This window comes from Engystomops pustulosus, unplaced genomic scaffold (assembly GCF_040894005.1).
Source record: "Engystomops pustulosus unplaced genomic scaffold, aEngPut4.maternal MAT_SCAFFOLD_228, whole genome shotgun sequence".
Classification (NCBI taxonomy): domain Eukaryota; kingdom Metazoa; phylum Chordata; class Amphibia; order Anura; family Leptodactylidae; genus Engystomops; species Engystomops pustulosus.
The window spans coordinates 133,603-157,279 of record NW_027285107.1 but is presented as its reverse complement, the minus strand read 5'-3'; the positions used below and the strand labels follow the sequence as shown (position 1 = coordinate 157,279).

At 54.5% G+C, this 23,677-nt stretch overlaps 1 protein-coding gene across 2 annotated transcripts in view; it reads right to left on the bottom strand.

The window, feature by feature from the left end:
* Nucleotides 1-291: 291 nt before the first annotated feature.
* The window catches only part of PHF19 (PHD finger protein 19), a 67,237-nt gene continuing 43,851 nt past the window's right edge, over nt 292-23,677 (bottom strand). For both annotated transcript variants that reach the window (XM_072132100.1, XM_072132101.1), the window contains one exon: nt 292-5,168. In XM_072132100.1, coding sequence (XP_071988201.1) covers nt 4,835-5,168 — 334 coding nt within the window. In that variant the 3' untranslated portion in view covers nt 292-4,834. The remainder of the gene's footprint in view (nt 5,169-23,677) is intronic.

The following is a 23,677-nucleotide window of genomic DNA, read 5'->3' as shown; positions in this document are numbered from 1 at the left end:
GAGGACAGAGGAGTATGGAGGAGGACAGGGGAGTCTGGAGGAGGAGGAGGACAGAGGAGTCTGGAGGAGGACAGAGGAGTCTGGAGGAGGAGGAGGAGGACAGTGGAGTCTGGAGGAGGAGGACAGAGGAGTGTCAGTGTCTTCCATGCTGGACCCTGTGGGGTGCTGACACTGGTCATGGGGTTGCTCTTCTTTCTGGTTTCAGCTTCTGCCATAAGTTTGTGACCCCTTGTGATTAACATGTTGTGATTCTAATGATGACGCACGTGTCACATGATACAATATAGCAGATTTTATTGATAAACATTGCGAGCATCGTTACCAGCGGTGACATCACACGACCCTCTTTAACCCCCAGTGACATCACGCGACCCTAGTTACCCCGTGACATCACGCGACACTCTTTGACCCCCAGTGACATCACGCGACACTCTTTGACCCCCAGTGACATCACGAGACCCCCGTTACCCGCAGTGACATCACGCGACCCCCGTTACCCGCAGTGACATCACGCGACCCCCGTTACCCGCAGTGACATCACGCGACCCCCGTTACCCGCAGTGACATCACGCGACCCCCGTTACCCGCAGTGACATCACGCGACCCCCGTTACCACCAGTGACATCACGCGACCCCCGTTACCACCAGTGACATCACGCGACCCCCGTTACCACCAGTGACATCACGCGACCCCCGTTACCCGCAGTGACATCACGCGACCCTCGTTACCACCAGTGACATCACGCCACCCTCGTTACCCGCAGTGACATCACGCGACCCTCGTTACCAGCAGTGACATCACGCGACCCCCGTTACCCGCAGTGACATCACGCGACCCCCGTTACCCGCAGTGACATCACGCGACCCCCGTTACCCGCAGTGACATCACGCGACCCCCGTTACCCGCAGTGACATCACGCGACCCCCGTTACCCGCAGTGACATCACGCGACCCCCGTTACCACCAGTGACATCACGCGACCCCCGTTACCACCAGTGACATCACGCGACCCTCGTTACCCCCAGTGACATCACGCGACCCTCGTTACCCGCAGTGACATCACGCGACCCTCGTTACCACCAGTGACATCACGCGACCCTCGTTACCACCAGTGACATCACACGACCCTCGTTACCCGCAGTGACATCACACGACCCTCGTTACCACCAGTGACATCACGCGACCCCCGTTACCACCAGTGACATCACGCGACCCTCGTTACCCCCAGTGACATCACGCGACCCTCGTTACCCGCAGTGACATCACGCGACCCTCGTTACCACCAGTGACATCACGCGACCCTCGTTACCACCAGTGACATCACACGACCCTCGTTACCACCAGTGACATCACACGACCCTCGTTACCCGCAGTGACATCACACGACCCTCGTTACCCGCAGTGACATCACACGACCCTCGTTACCACCAGTGACATCACACGACCCCCGTTACCACCAGTGACATCACGCGACCCTCGTTACCACCAGTGACATCACGCGACCCTCGTTACCACCAGTGACATCACGCGACCCTCGTTACCACCAGTGACATCACGCGACCCCCGTTACCACCAGTGACATCACGCGACCCCCGTTACCACCAGTGACATCACACGACCCTCGTTACCCGCAGTGACATCACGCGACCCTCGTTACCCGCAGTGACATCACGCGACCCTCGTTACCCCCAGTGACATCACACGACCCTCGTTACCCGCAGTGACATCACACGACCCTCGTTACCACCAGTGACATCACGCGACCCTCGTTACCACCAGTGACATCACACGACCCTCGTTACCACCAGTGACATCACACGACCCTCGTTACCCGCAGTGACATCACACGACCCTCGTTACCACCAGTGACATCACGCGACCCTCGTTACCACCAGTGACATCACACGACCCTCGTTACCACCAGTGACATCACACGACCCTCGTTACCACCAGTGACATCACACGACCCTCGTTACCACCAGTGACATCACACGACCCTCGTTAAGAACCAATGACGTTCCACAACCTTGTTTAACCCCCGTGGGTCCCCAGTGAGGTCACACACAGGGCAGGATGCTGCAGTCTTCTGTGATATAGAATACTATGTCTGCAGCGGCGGCGCTGGTGCTGATCCACTCCAGTTATTAGCAGCAAATGATAAAGTCTCATCTATAAAATATAATTGTCTCTTCTATGAATACTAAGGGGGGGGAGGCGGCCATGAGGACGGGGTCCCCCCAACACTGCCAGCGGGGGCCACACCTCTGCAGCCATTGCACACAATGACAGTAAGTGCTTTATGTTCAGGACATACTAGAGCGCCCCCTCCAAGGAGGACAACAATCTGCGGCTCCTGCCCCTCCCCAGCACCGGCCGCAGTGTGAGGGGATAAGGTGCATCAGATGAATCCGCAGAGACCTCATCTGCAATAAGGGGAGGAGCCAGAGCAAGCCAGAACCGGCAGAGGGGGAGGAGCCAGAGCAAGCGGGCCGCCAGAACCTCCATGGAGGGGGAGGAGCCAGAGCAAGCGGGCCGCCGGAACCTGCAGAGGGGGAGGAGCCAGAGCAAGCGGGCCGCCAGAACCGGCAGAGGGGGAGGAGCCAGAGCAAGCGGGCCGCCAGAACCTCCATGGAGGGGGAGGAGCCAGAGCAAGCGGGCCGCCGGAACCTGCAGAGGGGGAGGAGCCAGAGCAAGCGGGCCGCCAGAACCTCCATGGAGGGGGAGGAGCCAGAGCAAGCGGGCCGCCACAACCTCCATGGAGGGGGAGGAGCCAGAGCGAGCGGGCCGCCAGAACCTGCAGAGGGGGAGGAGCCAGAGCAAGTGGGCCGCCACAACCTCCATGGAGGGGGAGGAGCCAGAGCAAGCGGGCCACCACAACCTCCATGGAGGGGGAGGAGCCAGAGCAAGCGGGCCGCCACAACCTCCATGGAGGGGGAGGAGCCAGAGCGAGCGGGCCACCAGAACCTGCAGAGGGGGAGGAGCCAGAGCAAGTGGGCCGCCACAACCTCCATGGAGGGGGAGGAGCCAGAGCAAGCGGGCCGCCACAACCTCCATGGAGGGGGAGGAGCCAGAGCAAGCGGGCCGCCACAACCTCCATGGAGGGGGAGGAGCCAGAGCAAGTGGGCCACCACAACCTGCAGAGGGGGAGGAGCAAGAGCAAGCGGGCCGCCAGAACCTGCAGAGGGGGAGGAGCCAGAGCAAGCGGGCCGCCAGAACCTGCAGAGGGGGAGGAGCCAGAGCAAGCGGGCCGCCAGAACCTGCAGAGGGGGAGGAGCCAGAGCAAGCGGGCCGCCAGAACCTCCATGGAGGGGGAGGAGCCAGAGCAAGCGGGCCGCCAGAACCTCCATGGAAGGGGAGGAGCCAGAGCAAGCGGGCCGCCAGAACCTCCATGGAAGGGGAGGAGCCAGAGCAAGCGGGCCGTCAGAACCTCCATGGAAGGGGAGGAGCCAGAGCAAGCGGGCCGCCACAACCTCCATGGAGGGGGAGGAGCCAGAGCAAGCGGGCCGCCACAACCTCCATGGAGGGGGAGGAGCCAGAGCAAGTGGGCCACCACAACCTGCAGAGGGGGAGGAGCAAGAGCAAGCGGGCCGCCAGAACCTGCAGAGGGGGAGGAGCCAGAGCAAGCGGGCCGCCAGAACCTGCAGAGGGGGAGGAGCCAGAGCAAGCGGGCCGCCAGAACCTGCAGAGGGGGAGGAGCCAGAGCAAGCGGGCCGCCAGAACCTCCATGGAAGGGGAGGAGCCAGAGCAAGCGGGCCGCCAGAACCTCCATGGAGGGGGAGGAGCCAGAGCAAACGGGCCGCCAGAACCTCCATGGAAGGGGAGGAGCCAGAGCAAGCGGGCCGCCAGAACCTCCATGGAAGGGAAGGAGCCAGAGCAAGCGGGCCGCCAGAACCTCCATGGAGGGGGAGGAGGCAGAGCAAGCGGGCCGCCAGAACCTCCATGGAGGGGGAGGAGGCAGAGCAAGCGGGCCGCCAGAACCTCCATGGAGGGGGAGGAGGCAGAGCAAGCGGGCCGACAGAACCTCCATGGAGGGGGAGGAGCCAGAGCAAGCGGGCCGCCAGAACCTGCAGAGGGGGAGGAGCCCGAGCAAGAGTGTTGCCAGCACTAGCAGCGGCATCAAGGCACTTGTTATATATGTCACTGAGCCCCTATGCCACTGCCTGGACTGGAGAGTCCTTCTCACATGGCAGGTGCTGATGCGAGGAGGGAGCTGGAACCCCCATGATGATCACTATACATATATATACACACGCCCCAACTAGCCCGATGGAGGATCCCCCATTTAAGTAGGCAAGATCTGCGACTTGAGGAATCTGGTCCCGGATAAGATATGTTCGGGAGATTGTCTTTGTCTGGCCCAGGGACTACATGGATGATGACTACCCCCATCAGGGACTACATGGATGATGACTACCCCCATCAGGGACTACATGGATGATGACTACCCCCATCAGGGACTACATGGATGATGACTGCCCCCATCAGGGACTACATGGATGATGACGGCCCCCATCAGGGACTACATGGATGATGACTACCAGTCCAGGCTCCATAGTTACTCTCCAGTCTCAGCTGCAGGACTCCAGGTCCTAGGAATACAATGAGAGAGTCCTGGCCCTGCACGGGGCGTTATCCAGTAAGAGTTGTAACTGGAGCTTTCCTTTAAGTCTGCTACACCAGATTGTAACAATGTATCAGTCAGGAGCATCAGAGACTGGATGCAACTGTAACAATCCCTCAGCTGTGTGAAGTATCACAGGACTGTGTGGCCGCGCAGTGCCCCCCCCAGCGCCATAGTGTCACATAGACCGTATATACTTAGGGTATAGAGCTCTCAGTATGGGGTGGTGCCGTCCCACTCCACCAGGTACTGGACTTTGCCCTCTGGGGTGATTCTGCGGGCCAGGACCTGGTACTTCTCGCCACACGCCAGCCTGCCTGCCGCGCCAAAGTAATTGGTGATGGAGGTCTTGAGGTGCGGCAGGGACAGGTCGTCCTCGCTGACGCTCTCGTAGTTGTGCCCGTCCAGGCCGTCGTCATGGTAATCCGCCATCAGTTCGCTGGCGCAGCGGTTCTGCCGCTCCGGGTGGGTCACAGCGCGACGCTTGGGGTCACAGGACGAGTTCAACTTAGAGGTCAACTTCCTCTTCCTGCTGCCCAAGCGGATCCTGGAAGCGGAAAAGATGGAGATGAGTGTACGGGCGCGTCCGCTGCACGGATCACTTCCTCATGGATTTCTACATCTCTGCTTGCTGTCACTCACAGCCTCATTGATTAACCCCTTAAGTGTCTGTCCTTCTGGTGTTACTTTTAAAAATGGTAAAAATTATTTTAAGTAAAAAATGCAGTTTTCTCCTTTATTAGTCAGTATGGGGCACATTTACTTACCCGGTCCTGGCTGCGATCCCCGATCCAAACAGCCCGACGAAGATGAAGTCCGGCGCGATTCACGTAGCTCGTGCGCCCGAGTTCCTGCATCCGTCGCTTCCCCGCCGAGATCGGCCGGAGTTCACCTTTTTCTTCCCGGTACATGTGAGTTCTTGTCTTGCGACACAAATTCTTTTTTAAATTCCGCGTTTTTTCAGAATCTGTCGGGTTGTCTGATGCGACCCCCCCACCCCCCGATTTCTGTCGCGTGAAAGCCGGCGCCGATGCAACATAATCCAATCGTGCACAAAAATACCGGGGGAATTTAGTGCAAATCGGAAATATCCGGGAAACCAGACGAAAGTGCGCGATTCCGACCCTTAGTAAATGACCCCCAGTGTGTGTACAGTGATGTGTAATATCAGATTGTAAACCTTCAGCTGTTGTATGCGTCCCTGCCCGTGCGCTGTATTATGTGCTGTATTATGTGCTCTGTATTATGTGCTCTGTATTATGCGCGCTGTATTATGTGCTGCCCCCTGCGCTGTATTATGCGCTGCCCCCTGCGCTGTATTATGCGCTGTCCCCTGCACTGTATTATGTGCGCTGTATTATGTGCGCTGTATTATGCGCTGCCCCCTGCGCTGTATTATGTGCGCTGTATAATGTGCTGCCCCCTGCGCTGTATTATGCGCTGCCCCCTGCGCTGTATTATGCGCTGCCCCCTGCGCTGTATTATGTGCGCTGTATAATGCGCTGCCCCCTGCGCTGTATTATGTGCGCTGTATAATGCACTGCCCCCTGCGCTGTATTATGTGCGCTGTATAATGCGCTGCCCCCTGCGCTGTATTATGTGCGCTGTATAATGCACTGCCCCCTGCGCTGTATTATGTGCGCTGTATAATGCGCTGTATTATGTGCTGTCCCCTGCGCTGTATTATGTGCTGTCCCTGCACTGTATTATGTGCGCTGTATAATGCGCTGTCCCCTGCGCTGCCCCGTGCCCTGTATTATGCGCTGCCCCGTGCCCTGTATTATGCGCTGCCCCGTGCCCTGTATTATGCGCTGCCCCGTGCCCTGTATTATGCGCTGCCCCGTGCCCTGTATTATGCGCTGCCCCGTGCCCTGTATTATGCGCTGCCCCGTGCCCTGTATTATGCGCTGCCCCCTGCGCTGTATTATGTGCGCTGTATAATGCGCTGCCCCCTGCGCTGTATTATGCGCTGCCCCCTGCGCTGTATTATGTGCGCTGTATAATGCACTGTGTAATGCACTGCCCCGTGCGCTGTATAATGCGCTGTCCCCTGCGCTGTATTATGTGTGCTGTATTATGCGCTGCCCCCTGCGCTGTATTATGTGCGCTGTGTAATGCACTGCCCCGTGCGCTGTATAATGCGCTGCCCCCTGCGCTGTATTATGTGCGCTGTATAATGCACTGCCCCGTGCGCTGTATTATGTGCTGTCCCCTGCGCTGTATTATGTGCGCTGTATTATGCGCTGTCCCCTGCGCGCTGCATTATGCGCTGTCCCCTGCGCTGTATTATGTGCGCTGTATTATGCGCTGTCCCCTGCGCTGTATTATGTGCGCTGTATTATGCGCTGTCCCGTGCCCTGTATTATGTGCGCTGTATTATGTGCTGTCCCCTGCGCTGTATTATGTGCACTGTGTAATGCGCTGTCCCCTGCGCTGTATTATGTGCCCTGTATTATGCGCTGTCCCCTGCGCTGTATTATGCGCTGTATTATGTGCGCTGTATTATGTGCGCTGTATTATGCGCTGTATTATGCGCGCTGTATTATGCGCTGTCCCCTGCGCTGTATTATGTGCGCTGTATTATGCGCTGCCCCCTGCGCTGTATTATGTGCGCTGTATAATGCACTGCCCCCTGCGCTGTATTATGTGCGCTGTATTATGTGCTGTCCCCTGCGCTGTATTATGCGCTGTCCCCTGCGCTATATTATGTGCGCTGTATTATGCGCTGTCCCCTGCGCTGTATTATATGCGCTGTATAATGCACTGTGTAATGCGCTGTCCCCTGCGCTGTATTATGCGCTGTCCCCTGCGCGCTGTATTATGCGCTGTCCCCTGCGCTGTATTATGTGCGCTGTATTATGCGCTGCCCCTGCGCTGTATTATGTGCGCTGTATAATGCACTGCCCCCTGCGCTGTATTATGTGCGCTGTATTATGCGCTGTCCCCTGCGCTGTATTATGTGCGCTGTATTATGCGCTGCCCCTGCGCTGTATTATGTGCGCTGTATAATGCACTGCCACGTGCGCTGTATTATGCGCTGTCCCCTGCGCTGTATTATGTGCGCTGTATAATGCACTGTGTAATGCGCTGTCCCCTGCGCTGTATTATGCGCTGTATTATGTGCGCTGTATTATGCGCTGTATTATGCGCTGTATTATGCGCGCTGTATTATGCGCTGTCCCCTGCGCTGTATTATGTGCGCTGTATTATGCGCTGCCCCCTGCGCTGTATTATGTGCGCTGTATAATGCACTGCCCCCTGCGCTGTATTATGTGCGCTGTATTATGCGCTGTCCCCTGCGCGCTGTATTATGCGCTGTCCCCTGCGCTGTATTATGTGCGCTGTATTATGCGCTGCCCCTGCGCTGTATTATGTGCGCTGTATAATGCACTGCCCCCTGCGCTGTATTATGTGCGCTGTATTATGCGCTGTCCCCTGCGCTGTATTATGTGCGCTGTATTATGCGCTGCCCCTGCGCTGTATTATGTGCGCTGTATAATGCACTGCCACGTGCGCTGTATTATGCGCTGTCCCCTGCGCTGTATTATGTGCGCTGTATAATGCACTGTGTAATGCGCTGTCCCCTGCGCTGTATTATGCGCTGTATTATGTGCGCTGTATTATGCGCTGTATTATGTGCGCTGTATTATGCGCGCTGTATTATGCGCTGTCCCCTGCGCTGTATTATGTGCGCTGTATAATGCACTGCCCCCTGCGCTGTATTATGTGCTGTCCCCTGCGCTGTATTATGTGCTGTCCCCTGCGCTGTATTATGTGCGCTGTATTATGCACTGCCCGCTGCGCTGTATTATGTGCTGCCCCGTGCGCTGTATTATGTGCGCTGTATAATGCACTGCCCCCTGCGCTGTATTATGTGCGCTGTATTATGTGCGCTGTATTATGCGCTGTCCCCTGCGCTGTATTATGTGCGCTGTATAATGCACTGCCCCCTGCGCTGTATTATGTGCGCTGTATAATGCACTGCCCCATGCGCTGTATTATGCGCTGTATTATGTGCTGTCCCCTGCGCTGTATTATGCGCTGTCCCCTGCGCTGTATTATGTGCGCTGTATTATGCGCGCTGTATTATGCGCTGTCCCCTGCGCTGTATTATGTGCTGTCCCCTGCGCTGTATTATGTGCGCTGTATTATGCGCTGTCCCCTGCGCTGTATTATGTGCTGCCCCCTGCGCTGTATTATGTGCGCTGTATAATGCACTGCCCCCTGCGCTGTATTATGTGCGCTGTATTATGCACTGCCCCCTGCGCTGTATTATGTGCGCTGTATTATGCGCTGCCCCCTGCGCTGTATTATGTGCTGTCCCCTGCGCTGTATAAGGCACTGTGTAATGCGCTGTCCCCTGCGCTGTATTATGTGCGCTGTATTATGCGCTGTCCCCTGCGCTGTATTATGTGCGCTGTATTATGCGCTGTCCCCTGCGCTGTATTATGCGCTGTATTATGTGCGCTGTATTATGCGCTGTCCCCTGCGCTGTATTATGTGCGCTGTATAATGCACTGCCCCCTGCGCTGTATTATGTGCGCTGTATAATGCACTGCCCCCTGCGCTGTATAATGCACTGCCCCGTGCGCTGTATTATGCGCTGTATTATGTGCTGTCCCCTGCGCTGTATTATGTGCTGTCCCCTGCGCTGTATTATGTGCGCTGTATAATGCGCTGTCCCCTGCGCTGTACAATGCGCTGTCCCCTGCGCTGCCCCGTGCCCTGTATTATGCGCTGTCCCGTGCCCTGTATTATGTGCGCTGTATTATCTGCTGCCCCGTGCCCTGTATTATGTGCGCTGTATTATGCGCTGCCCCGTGCCCTGTATTATGCGCTGCCCCGTGCCCTGTATTATGCGCTGCCCCGTGCCCTGTATTATGCGCTGCCCCGTGCCCTGTATTATGTGCTGCCCCGTGCCCTGTATTATGTGCGCTGTATTATGTGCGCTGTATAATGCGCTGCCCCCTGCGCTGTATTATGTGCGCTGTATAATGCGCTGCCCCCTGCGCTGTATTATGCGCTGTCCCCTGCGCTGTATTATGTGCGCTGTATAATGCACTGTGTAATGCACTGCCCCGTGCGCTGTATAATGCGCTGTCCCCTGCGCTGTATTATGTGTGCTGTATTATGTGTGCTGTATTATGCGCTGCCCCCTGCGCTGTATTATGTGCGCTGTGTAATGCACTGCCCCGTGCGCTGTATTATGTGCGCTGTATAATGCGCTGCCCCCTGCGCTGTATTATGTGTGCTGTATAATGCGCTGCCCCCTGCGCTATTATGTGTGCTGTATAATGCGCTGCCCCCTGCGCTGTATTATGTGTGCTGCATTATGCGCTGCCCCCTGCGCTGTATTATGTGCGCTGTATAATGCACTGCCCCGTGCGCTGTATTATGCGCTGCCCCCTGCGCTGTATTATGCGCTGCCCCCTGCGCTGTATTATGTGCGCTGTATAATGCACTGTGTAATGCGCTGTCCCCTGCGCTGTATTATGCGCTGTATTATGTGCGCTGTATTATGCGCTGTCCCCTGCGCTGTATTATGTGCGCTGTATTATGCACTGTGTAATGCGCTGTATTATGTGCTCTGTATTATGCGCTGTCCCCTGCGCTGTATGATGTGCGCTGTATTATGTGCTGTCCCCTGCGCTGTATTATGCGCTGTATTATGTGCGCTGTATTATGCGCTGTCCCCTGCGCTGTATTATGCGCTGTATTATGCGCGCTGTATTATGCGCTGTCCCCTGCGCTGTATTATGTGCGCTGTATTATGCGCTGTATTATGTGCGCTGTATAATGCACTGTGTAATGCGCTGTCCCCTGCGCTGTATTATGCGCTGTATTATGCGCTGCATTATGCGCTGTATTATGTGCGCTGTATAATGCACTGCCCCCTGCGCTGTATTATGTGCGCTGTATTATGCGCTGTCCCCTGCGCTGTATTATGCGCTGTCCCCTGCGCTGTATTATGTGCGCTGTATAATGCACTGCCCCCTGCGCTGTATTATGTGCGCTGTATAATGCACTGCCCCATGCGCTGTATTATGCGCTGTATTATGTGCTGTCCCCTGCGCTGTATTATGTGCGCTGTATTATGCGCTGTCCCCTGCGCTGTATTATGTGCTGCCCCCTGCGCTGTATTATGTGCGCTGTATAATGCACTGCCCCCTGCGCTGTATTATGCGCTGTATTATGTGCGCTGTATTATGTGCGCTGTATTATGCGCTGCCCCCTGCGCTGTATTATGTGCTGTCCCCTGCGCTGTATAAGGCACTGTGTAATGCGCTGTCCCCTGCGCTGTATTATGTGCGCTGTATTATGCGCTGTCCCCTGCGCTGTATTATGTGCGCTGTATTATGCGCTGCCCCCTGCGCTGTATTATGTGCTGTCCCCTGCGCTGTATAAGGCACTGTGTAATGCGCTGTCCCCTGCGCTGTATTATGTGCGCTGTATTATGCGCTGTCCCCTGCGCTGTATTATGTGCGCTGTATTATGCGCTGTCCCCTGCGCTGTATTATGTGCGCTGTATAATGCACTGCCCCCTGCGCTGTATTATGTGCGCTGTATAATGCACTGCCCCCTGTGCTGTATTATGTGCTGCCCCCTGCGCTGTATTATGTGCTGTCCCCTGCGCTGTCCCCTGCGCTGTATTATGTGCTGTCCCCTGCGCTGTATTATGCGCTGTCCCCTGCGCTGTATTATGTGCGCTGTATAATGCACTGCCCCCTGCGCTGTATTATGCGCTGTCCCCTGCGCTGTATTATGCGCTGTCCCCTGCGCTGTATTATGTGCTGTCCCCTGCGCTGTATTATGTGCTGTCCCCTGCGCTGTATTATGTGCGCTGTATAATGCACTGCCCCCTGTGCTGTATTATGTGCGCTGTATAATGCACTGCCCCCTGCGCTGTATAATGCACTGCCCCGTGCGCTGTATTATGCGCTGTATTATGTGCTGTCCCCTGCGCTGTATTATGTGCTGTCCCCTGCGCTGTATTATGTGCGCTGTATAATGCGCTGTCCCCTGCGCTGTACAATGCGCTGTCCCCTGCGCTGCCCCGTGCCCTGTATTATGCGCTGTCCCGTGCCCTGTATTATGTGCGCTGTATTATGCGCTGCCCCGTGCCCTGTATTATGCGCTGCCCCGTGCCCTGTATTATGCGCTGCCCCGTGCCCTGTATTATGTGCTGCCCCGTGCCCTGTATTATGTGCGCTGTATAATGCGCTGCCCCCTGCGCTGTATTATGTGCGCTGTATTATGCGCTGTCCCCTGCGCTGTATTATGTGCGCTGTATAATGCGCTGCCCCCTGCGCTGTATTATGCGCTGTCCCCTGCGCTGTATTATGTGCGCTGTATAATGCACTGTGTAATGCACTGCCCCGTGCGCTGTATTATGTGTGCTGTATTATGTGTGCTGTATTATGCGCTGCCCCCTGCGCTGTATTATGTGCGCTGTGTAATGCACTGCCCCGTGCGCTGTATTATGTGCGCTGTATAATGCGCTGCCCCCTGCGCTGTATTATGTGTGCTGTATAATGCGCTGCCCCCTGCGCTGTATTATGTGTGCTGTATAATGCGCTGCCCCCTGCGCTGTATTATGTGTGCTGCATTATGCGCTGCCCCCTGCGCTGTATTATGTGCGCTGTATAATGCACTGCCCCGTGCGCTGTATTATGCGCTGCCCCCTGCGCTGTATTATGTGCGCTGTATAATGCGCTGCCCCCTGCGCTGTATTATGTGCGCTGTATAATGCACTGTGTAATGCGCTGTCCCCTGCGCTGTATTATGCGCTGTATTATGTGCGCTGTATTATGCGCTGTCCCCTGCGCTGTATTATGTGCGCTGTATTATGCACTGTGTAATGCGCTGTATTATGTGCTCTGTATTATGCGCTGTCCCCTGCGCTGTATGATGTGCGCTGTATTATGTGCTGTCCCCTGCGCTGTATTATGCGCTGTATTATGTGCGCTGTATTATGCGCTGTCCCCTGCGCTGTATTATGCGCGCTGTATTATGCGCTGTCCCCTGCGCTGTATTATGTGCGCTGTATTATGCGCTGTATTATGTGCGCTGTATAATGCACTGTGTAATGCGCTGTCCCCTGCGCTGTATTATGCGCTGCATTATGCGCTGTATTATGTGCGCTGTATTATGCGCGCTGTATTATGCGCTGTCCCCTGCGCTGTATTATGTGCGCTGTATAATGCACTGCCCCCTGCGCTGTATTATGTGCTGTCCCCTGCGCTGTATTATGCGCTGTCCCCTGCGCTGTATTATGCGCTGTCCCCTGCGCTGTATTATGTGCGCTGTATAATGCACTGCCCCCTGCGCTGTATTATGCGCTGTCCCCTGCGCTGTATTATGTGCTGTCCCCTGCGCTGTATTATGCGCTGTCCCCTGCGCTGTATTATGTGCGCTGTATAATGCACTGCCCCCTGCGCTGTATTATGTGCGCTGTATAATGCACTGCCCCCTGCGCTGTATTATGCGCTGTATTATGTGCGCTGTATAATGCACTGCCCCCTGCGCTGTATTATGTGCGCTGTATAATGCACTGCCCCATGCGCTGTATTATGCGCTGTATTATGTGCTGTCCCCTGCGCTGTATTATGCGCTGTCCCCTGCGCTGTATTATGCGCTGTCCCCTGCGCTGTATTATGTGCTGTCCCCTGCGCTGTATTATGTGCGCTGTATTATGCGCTGTCCCCTGCGCTGTATTATGTGCTGCCCCCTGCGCTGTATTATGTGCGCTGTATAATGCACTGCCCCCTGCGCTGTATTATGCGCTGTCCCCTGCGCTGTATTATGTGCGCTGTATTATGCGCGCTGTATTATGCGCTGTCCCCTGCGCTGTATTATGTGCTGCCCCCTGCGCTGTATTATGTGCGCTGTATAATGCACTGCCCCCTGCGCTGTATTATGTGCGCTGTATTATGCGCTGTCCCCTGCGCTGTATTATGTGCTGCCCCCTGCGCTGTATTATGTGCGCTGTATAATGCACTGCCCCCTGCGCTGTATTATGTGCGCTGTATTATGCGCTGCCCCCTGCGCTGTATTATGTGCGCTGTATAATGCACTGTGTAATGCGCTGTCCCCTGCGCTGTATTATGTGCGCTGTATTATGCGCTGTCCCCTGCGCTGTATTATGTGCGCTGTATTATGCGCTGTCCCCTGCGCTGTATTATGTGCGCTGTATAATGCACTGCCCCCTGCGCTGTATTATGTGCGCTGTATAATGCACTGCCCCCTGCGCTGTATTATGTGCGCTGTATAATGCACTGCCCCCTGCGCTGTATAATGCACTGCCCCGTGCGCTGTATTATGCGCTGTATTATGTGCTGTCCCCTGCGCTGTATTATGCGCTGTATTATGCGCTGTATTATGCGCTGTCCCCTGCGCTGTATTATGTGCGCTGTATTATGCGCTGTCCCCTGCGCTGTATTATGTGCGCTGTATTATGCGCTGTCCCCTGCGCTGTATTATGTGCTGTCCCCTGCGCTGTATTATGTGCGCTGTATAATGCGCTGTCCCCTGCGCTGTACAATGCGCTGTCCCCTGCGCTGCCCCGTGCCCTGTATTATGCGCTGTCCCGTGCCCTGTATTATGTGCCCTGTATTATGCGCTGCCCCGTGCCCTGTATTATGTGCCCTGTATTATGCGCTGCCCCGTGCCCTGTATTATGCGCTGCCCCGTGCCCTGTATTATGCGCTGCCCCGTGCCCTGTATTATGTGCTGCCCCGTGCCCTGTATTATGTGCGCTGTATAATGCGCTGCCCCCTGCGCTGTATTATGTGCGCTGTATAATGCGCTGCCCCCTGCGCTGTATTATGTGCTGCCCCGTGCGCTGTATTATGTGCGCTGTATAATGCACTGTGTAATGCACTGCCCCGTGCGCTGTATAATGCGCTGTCCCCTGCGCTGTATTATGTGCGCTGTATTATGCGCTGTCCCCTGCGCTGTATTATGTGCGCTGTGTAATGCACTGCCCCGTGCGCTGTATTATGTGCGCTGTATAATGCGCTGCCCCCTGCGCTGTATTATGTGTGCTGCATTATGCGCTGCCCCCTGCGCTGTATTATGTGCGCTGTATAATGCACTGTGTAATGCGCTGTCCCCTGCGCTGTATTATGCGCTGTATTATGTGCGCTGTATTATGCGCTGTCCCCTGCGCTGTATTATGTGCGCTGTATAATGCACTGCCACGTGCGCTGTATTATGCGCTGCCCCCTGCGCTGTATTATGTGCGCTGTATAATGCACTGTGTAATGCGCTGTCCCCTGCGCTGTATTATGCGCTGTATTATGTGCGCTGTATTATGCGCTGTCCCCTGCGCTGTATTATGTGCGCTGTATTATGCGCTGTATTATGTGCGCTGTATTATGTGCGCTGTATTATGTGCGCTGTATTATGTGCGCTGTATTATGTGCGCTGTATTATGTGCTGTCCCCTGCGCTGTATTATGTGCGCTGTATTATGCACTGTGTAATGCGCTGTCCCCTGCGCTGTATTATGCGCTGTATTATGTGCGCTGTATTATGCGCTGCATTATGTGCGCTGTATTATGCGCGCTGTATTATGCGCTGTCCCCTGCGCTGTATTATGTGCGCTGTATAATGCACTGCCCCCTGCGCTGTATTATGTGCTGTCCCCTGCGCTGTATTATGTGCTGTCCCCTGCGCTGTATTATGCGCTGTCCCCTGCGCTGTATTATGTGCGCTGTATAATGCACTGCCCCCTGCGCTGTATTATGCGCTGTCCCCTGCGCTGTATTATGCGCTGTATTATGTGCTGTCCCCTGCGCTGTATTATGTGCTGTCCCCTGCGCTGTATTATGTGCGCTGTATAATGCACTGCCCCCTGCGCTGTATTATGTGCGCTGTATAATGCACTGCCCCCTGCGCTGTATTATGCGCTGTCCCCTGCGCTGTATTATGTGCGCTGTATAATGCACTGCCCCCTGCGCTGTATTATGTGCGCTGTATAATGCACTGCCCCATGCGCTGTATTATGCGCTGTATTATGTGCTGTCCCCTGCGCTGTATTATGCGCTGTCCCCTGCGCTGTATTATGTGCGCTGTATTATGCGCGCTGTATTATGCGCTGTCCCCTGCGCAGTATTATGTGCTGCCCCCTGCGCTGTATTATGTGCGCTGTATTATGCGCTGTCCCCTGCGCTGTATTATGTGCTGCCCCCTGCGCTGTATTATGTGCGCTGTATAATGCACTGCCCCCTGCGCTGTATTATGTGCGCTGTATTATGCGCTGTCCCCTGCGCTGTATTATGTGCGCTGTATTATGCGCTGCCCCCTGCGCTGTATTATGTGCGCTGTATAATGCACTGTGTAATGCGCTGTCCCCTGCGCTGTATTATGCGCTGTCCCCTGCGCTGTATTATGTGCGCTGTATTATGCGCTGTCCCCTGCGCTGTATTATGTGCGCTGTATAATGCACTGCCCCCTGCGCTGTATTATGTGCGCTGTATAATGCACTGCCCCGTGCGCTGTATTATGCGCTGTATTATGTGCTGTCCCCTGCGCTGTATTATGCACTGTATTATGTGCTGTCCCCTGCGCTGTATTATGTGCGCTGTATAATGCGCTGTCCCCTGCGCTGTACAATGCGCTGTCCCCTGCGCTGTCCCCTGCGCTGCCCCGTGCCCTGTATTATGCGCTGTCCCGTGCCCTGTATTATGTGCCCTGTATTATGCGCTGCCCCGTGCCCTGTATTATGCGCTGCCCCGTGCCCTGTATTATGCGCTGCCCCGTGCCCTGTGTTATGTGCTGCCCCGTGCCCTGTATTATGTGCGCTGTATAATGCGCTGCCCCCTGCGCTGTATTATGTGCGCTGTATAATGCGCTGCCCCCTGCGCTGTATTATGTGCTGCCCCGTGCGCTGTATTATGTGCGCTGTATAATGCACTGTGTAATGCACTGCCCCGTGCGCTGTATTATGTGCGCTGTATAATGCGCTGCCCCCTGCGCTGTATTATGTGTGCTGCATTATGCGCTGCCCCCTGCGCTGTATTATGTGCGCTGTATAATGCACTGCCACGTGCGCTGTATTATGCGCTGCCCCCTGCGCTGTATTATGTGCGCTGTATAATGCACTGTGTAATGCGCTGTCCCCTGCGCTGTATTATGCGCTGTATTATGTGCGCTGTATTATGCGCTGTCCCCTGCGCTGTATTATGTGCGCTGTATTATGCGCTGTCCCCTGCGCTGTATTATGTGCGCTGTATTATGTGCGCTGTATTATGTGCGCTGTATTATGTGCGCTGTATTATGTGCTGTCCCCTGCGCTGTATTATGTGCGCTGTATTATGCACTGTGTAATGCGCTGTCCCCTGCGCTGTATTATGCGCTGTATTATGTGCGCTGTATTATGCGCTGTATTATGTGCGCTGTATTATGCGCTGTATTATGCGCTGTCCCCTGCGCTGTATTATGTGCGCTGTATTATGCGCTGCCCCCTGCGCTGTATTATGTGCGCTGTATAATGCGCTGTATTATGTGCGCTGTATTATGCGCTGCATTATGTGCGCTGTATTATGCGCTGTATTATGTGCGCTGTATAATGCACTGCCCCCTGCGCTGTATTATGTGCGCTGTATTATGCGCTGCCCCCTGCGCTGTATTATGTGCGCTGTATAATGCGCTGTATTATGTGCGCTGTATTATGCGCTGCATTATGTGCGCTGTATTATGCGCTGTCCCCTGCGCTGTATTATGTGCTGTCCCCTGCGCTGTATTATGTGCTGTCCCCTGCGCTGTATCATGTGCGCTGTATAATGCACTGCCCCCTGCGCTGTATTATGTGCTGCCCCCTGCGCTGTATTATGTGCGCTGTATAATGCACTGCCCCCTGCGCTGTATTATGTGCGCTGTATTATGCGCTGTCCCCTGCGCTGTATTATGTGCGCTGTATAATGCACTGCCCCATGCGCTGTATTATGCGCTGTATTATGTGCTGTCCCCTGCGCTGTATTATGCGCTGTCCCCTGCGCTGTATTATGTGCGCTGTATTATGCGCGCTGTATTATGCGCTGTCCCCTGCGCTGTATTATGTGCGCTGTATTATGCGCTGTCCCCTGCGCTGTATTATGTGCTGCCCCTTCGCTGTATTATGTGCGCTGTATAATGCACTGCCCCCTGCGCTGTATTATGTGCGCTGTATTATGCGCTGTCCCCTGCGCTGTATTATGTGCGCTGTATTATGCGCTGCCCCCTGCGCTGTATTATGTGCGCTGTATAATGCACTGCCCCCTGCGCTGTATTATGTGCGCTGTATTATGCGCTGTCCCCTGCGCTGTATTATGTGCACTGTATTATGCGCGCTGTATTATGCGCTGTATTATGTGCTGTCCCCTGCGCTGTATTATGTGCGCTGTATTATGCGCTGTCCCCTGCGCTGTATTATGTGCGCTGTATAATGCACTGCCCCCTGCGCTGTATTATGTGCGCTGTATTATGCGCTGTCCCCTGCGCTGTATTATGCGCTGTCCCCTGCGCTGTATTATGTGCGCTGTATAATGCACTGCCCCCTGCGCTGTATTATGTGCGCTGTATAATGCACTGCCCCATGCGCTGTATTATGCGCTGTATTATGTGCTGTCCCCTGCGCTGTATTATGCGCTGTCCCCTGCGCTGTATTATGTGCGCTGTATTATGCGCGCTGTATTATGCGCTGTCCCCTGCGCTGTATTATGTGCTGTCCCCTGCGCTGTATTATGTGCGCTGTATGATGTGCGCTGTATGATGTGCGCTGTATGATGTGCGCTGTATTATGCGCTGTCCCCTGCGCTGTATTATGTGCGCTGTATTATGCGCGCTGTATTATGCGCTGTCCCCTGCGCTGTATTATGCGCTGTCCCCTGCGCTGTATTATGTGCGCTGTATTATGCGCTGTCCCCTGCGCTGTATTATGCGCTGTCCCCTGCGCTGTATTATGTGCGCTGTATTATGCGCTGTCCCCTGCGCTGTATTATGTGCGCTGTATTATGCGCTGTCCCCTGCGCTGTATTATGTGCTGTCCCCTGCGCTGTATTATGTGCTGTCCCCTGCGCTGTATTATGCGCGCTGTATTATGCGCTGTCCCCTGCGCTGTATTATGTGCTGTCCCCTGCGCTGTATTATGTGCGCTGTATTATGTGCTGTCCCCTGCGCTGTATTATGTGCGCTGTATTATGTGCGCTGTATTATGTGCGCTGTATGATGTGCGCTGTATTATGTGCGCTGTATTATGCGCTGTCCCCTGCGCTGTATTATGTGCGCTGTATTATGTGCTGTCCCCTGCGCTGTATTATGTGCGCTGTATTATGTGCGCTGTATGATGTGCGCTGTATGATGTGCGCTGTATTATGTGCGCTGTATTATGCGCTGTCCCCTGCGCTGTCCCCTGCGCTGTATTATGCGCTGCCCCCTGAGCTGTATTATGCGCTGCCCCCTGCACTGTATTATGCGCTGTATTATGCGCTGTCCCCTGCGCTGTATTATGTGCGCTGTATAATGCACTGCCCCCTGCGCTGTATTATGTGCGCTGTATTATGCGCTGTATTATGTGCGCTGTATTATGCGCTGCCCCCTGCGCTGTATTATGTGCTGTCCCCTGCGCTGTATAAGGCACTGTGTAATGCGCTGTCCCCTGCGCTGTATTATGTGCTGTCCCCTGCGCTGTATTATGTGCGCTGTATTATGCGCGCTGTATTATGCGCTGTCCCCTGTGCTGTATTATGTGCTGTCCCCTGCGCTGTATTATGTGCGCTGTATTATGTGCGCTGTATGACGTGCGCTGTATGACGTGCGCTGTATGATGTGCGCTGTATGATGTGCGCTGTATGATGTGCGCTGTATTATGCGCTGTCCCCTGCGCTGTATTATGCGCGCTGTATTATGCGCGCTGTATTATGCGCTGTCCCCTGCGCTGTATTATGTGCTGTCCCCTGCGCTGTATTATGTGCGCTGTATTATGCGCTGTCCCCTGCGCTGTATTATGTGCGCTGTATTATGCGCTGTCCCCTGCGCTGTATTATGTGCGCTGTATTATGCGCTGTCCCCTGCGCTGTATTATGTGCGCTGTATAATGCACTGCCCCCTGCGCTGTATTATGTGCGCTGTATAATGCACTGCCCCATGCGCTGTATTATGCGCTGTATTATGTGCTGTCCCCTGCGCTGTATTATGTGCGCTGTATTATGTGCGCTGTATGATGTGCGCTGTATGATGTGCGCTGTATGATGTGCGCTGTATGATGTGCGCTGTATTATGCGCTGTCCCCTGCGCTGTATTATGTGCGCTGTATTATGCGCTGCCCCCTGCGCTGTATTATGTGCGCTGTATTATGCACTGCCCCCTGCGCTGTATTATGTGCGCTGTATTATGCGCTGCCCCCTGCGCTGTATTATGTGCGCTGTATAATGCGCTGTATTATGTGCGCTGTATTATGCGCTGCATTATGTGCGCTGTATTATGCGCTGTCCCCTGCGCTGTATTATGTGCTGTCCCCTGCGCTGTATTATGTGCTGTCCCCTGCGCTGTATCATGTGCGCTGTATAATGCACTGCCCCCTGCGCTGTATTATGTGCTGCCCCCTGCGCTGTATTATGTGCGCTGTATAATGCACTGCCCCCTGCGCTGTATTATGTGCGCTGTATTATGCGCTGTCCCCTGCGCTGTATTATGTGCGCTGTATAATGCACTGCCCCATGCGCTGTATTATGCGCTGTATTATGTGCTGTCCCCTGCGCTGTATTATGCGCTGTCCCCTGCGCTGTATTATGTGCGCTGTATTATGCGCGCTGTATTATGCGCTGTCCCCTGCGCTGTATTATGTGCGCTGTATTATGCGCTGTCCCCTGCGCTGTATTATGTGCTGCCCCTTCGCTGTATTATGTGCGCTGTATAATGCACTGCCCCCTGCGCTGTATTATGTGCGCTGTATTATGCGCTGTCCCCTGCGCTGTATTATGTGCGCTGTATTATGCGCTGCCCCCTGCGCTGTATTATGTGCGCTGTATAATGCACTGCCCCCTGCGCTGTATTATGTGCGCTGTATTATGCGCTGTCCCCTGCGCTGTATTATGTGCACTGTATTATGCGCGCTGTATTATGCGCTGTATTATGTGCTGTCCCCTGCGCTGTATTATGTGCGCTGTATTATGCGCTGTCCCCTGCGCTGTATTATGTGCGCTGTATAATGCACTGCCCCCTGCGCTGTATTATGTGCGCTGTATTATGCGCTGTCCCCTGCGCTGTATTATGTGCGCTGTATAATGCACTGCCCCATGCGCTGTATTATGCGCTGTATTATGTGCTGTCCCCTGCGCTGTATTATGCGCTGTCCCCTGCGCTGTATTATGTGCGCTGTATTATGCGCGCTGTATTATGCGCTGTCCCCTGCGCTGTATTATGTGCGCTGTATTATGCGCTGTCCCCTGCGCTGTATTATGTGCTGCCCCTTCGCTGTATTATGTGCGCTGTATAATGCACTGCCCCCTGCGCTGTATTATGTGCGCTGTATTATGCGCTGTCCCCTGCGCTGTATTATGTGCGCTGTATTATGCGCTGCCCCCTGCGCTGTATTATGTGCGCTGTATAATGCACTGCCCCCTGCGCTGTATTATGTGCGCTGTATTATGCGCTGTCCCCTGCGCTGTATTATGTGCACTGTATTATGCGCGCTGTATTATGCGCTGTATTATGTGCTGTCCCCTGCGCTGTATTATGTGCGCTGTATTATGCGCTGTCCCCTGCGCTGTATTATGTGCGCTGTATAATGCACTGCCCCCTGCGCTGTATTATGTGCGCTGTATTATGCGCTGTCCCCTGCGCTGTATTATGCGCTGTCCCCTGCGCTGTATTATGTGCGCTGTATAATGCACTGCCCCCTGCGCTGTATTATGTGCGCTGTATAATGCACTGCCCCATGCGCTGTATTATGCGCTGTATTATGTGCTGTCCCCTGCGCTGTATTATGCGCTGTCCCCTGCGCTGTATTATGTGCGCTGTATTATGCGCGCTGTATTATGCGCTGTCCCCTGCGCTGTATTATGTGCTGTCCCCTGCGCTGTATTATGTGCGCTGTATGATGTGCGCTGTATGATGTGCGCTGTATGATGTGCGCTGTATTATGCGCTGTCCCCTGCGCTGTATTATGTGCGCTGTATTATGCGCGCTGTATTATGCGCTGTCCCCTGCGCTGTATTATGCGCTGTCCCCTGCGCTGTATTATGTGCGCTGTATTATGCGCTGTATTATGTGCGCTGTATTATGCGCTGTCCCCTGCGCTGTATTATGTGCGCTGTATTATGCGCTGTCCCCTGCGCTGTATTATGTGCGCTGTATTATGCGCTGTCCCCTGCGCTGTATTATGTGCTGTCCCCTGCGCTGTATTATGTGCTGTCCCCTGCGCTGTATTATGCGCGCTGTATTATGTGCTGTCCCCTGCGCTGTATTATGTGCGCTGTATTATGTGCTGTCCCCTGCGCTGTATTATGTGCGCTGTATTATGTGCGCTGTATGATGTGCGCTGTATGATGTGCGCTGTATTATGTGCGCTGTATTATGTGCGCTGTATTATGCGCTGTCCCCTGCGCTGTCCCCTGCGCTGTATTATGCGCTGCCCCCTGAGCTGTATTATGCGCTGCCCCCTGCACTGTATTATGCGCTGTATTATGCGCTGTCCCCTGCGCTGTATTATGTGCGCTGTATAATGCACTGCCCCCTGCGCTGTATTATGTGCGCTGTATTATGCGCTGTATTATGTGCGCTGTATTATGCGCTGCCCCCTGCGCTGTATTATGTGCTGTCCCCTGCGCTGTATAAGGCACTGTGTAATGCGCTGTCCCCTGCGCTGTATTATGTGCTGTCCCCTGCGCTGTATTATGTGCGCTGTATTATGCGCGCTGTATTATGCGCTGTCCCCTGTGCTGTATTATGTGCTGTCCCCTGCGCTGTATTATGTGCGCTGTATTATGTGCGCTGTATGATGTGCGCTGTATGACGTGCGCTGTATGATGTGCGCTGTATGATGTGCGCTGTATGATGTGCGCTGTATTATGCGCTGTCCCCTGCGCTGTATTATGCGCGCTGTATTATGCGCGCTGTATTATGCGCTGTCCCCTGCGCTGTATTATGTGCTGTCCCCTGCGCTGTATTATGTGCGCTGTATTATGCGCTGTCCCCTGCGCTGTATTATGTGCGCTGTATTATGCGCTGTCCCCTGCGCTGTATTATGTGCGCTGTATTATGCGCTGTCCCCTGCGCTGTATTATGTGCGCTGTATAATGCACTGCCCCCTGCGCTGTATTATGTGCGCTGTATAATGCACTGCCCCATGCGCTGTATTATGCGCTGTATTATGTGCTGTCCCCTGCGCTGTATTATGTGCGCTGTATTATGTGCGCTGTATGATGTGCGCTGTATGATGTGCGCTGTATGATGTGCGCTGTATGATGTGCGCTGTATGATGTGCGCTGTATGATGTGCGCTGTATTATGCGCTGTCCCCTGCGCTGTATTATGTGCGCTGTATTATGCGCGCTGTATTATGCGCTGTCCCCTGCGCTGTATTATGTGCTGTCCCCTGCGCTGTATTATGTGCGCTGTATTATGTGCGCTGTATTATGTGCTGTCCCCTGCGCTGTATTATGTGCGCTGTATTATGTGCTGTCCCCTGCGCTGTATTATGTGCGCTGTATTATGCGCTGTCCCCTGCGCTGTATTATGTGCGCTGTATTATGCGCTGTCCCCTGCGCTGTATTATGTGCGCTGTATTATGCGCGCTGTATTATGCGCTGTCCCCTGCGCTGTATTATGTGCTGTCCCCTGCGCTGTATTATGTGCTGTCCCCTGCGCTGTATTATGTGCGCTGTATTATGTGCTGTCCCCTGCGCTGTATTATGCGCGCTGTATTATGCGCTGTCCCCTGCGCTGTATTATGTGCTGTCCCCTGCGCTGTATTATGTGCGCTGTATTATGTGCTGTCCCCTGCGCTGTATTATGTGCGCTGTATTATGTGCGCTGTATTATGTGCTGTCCCCTGCGCTGTCCCCTGCGCGCTGCAT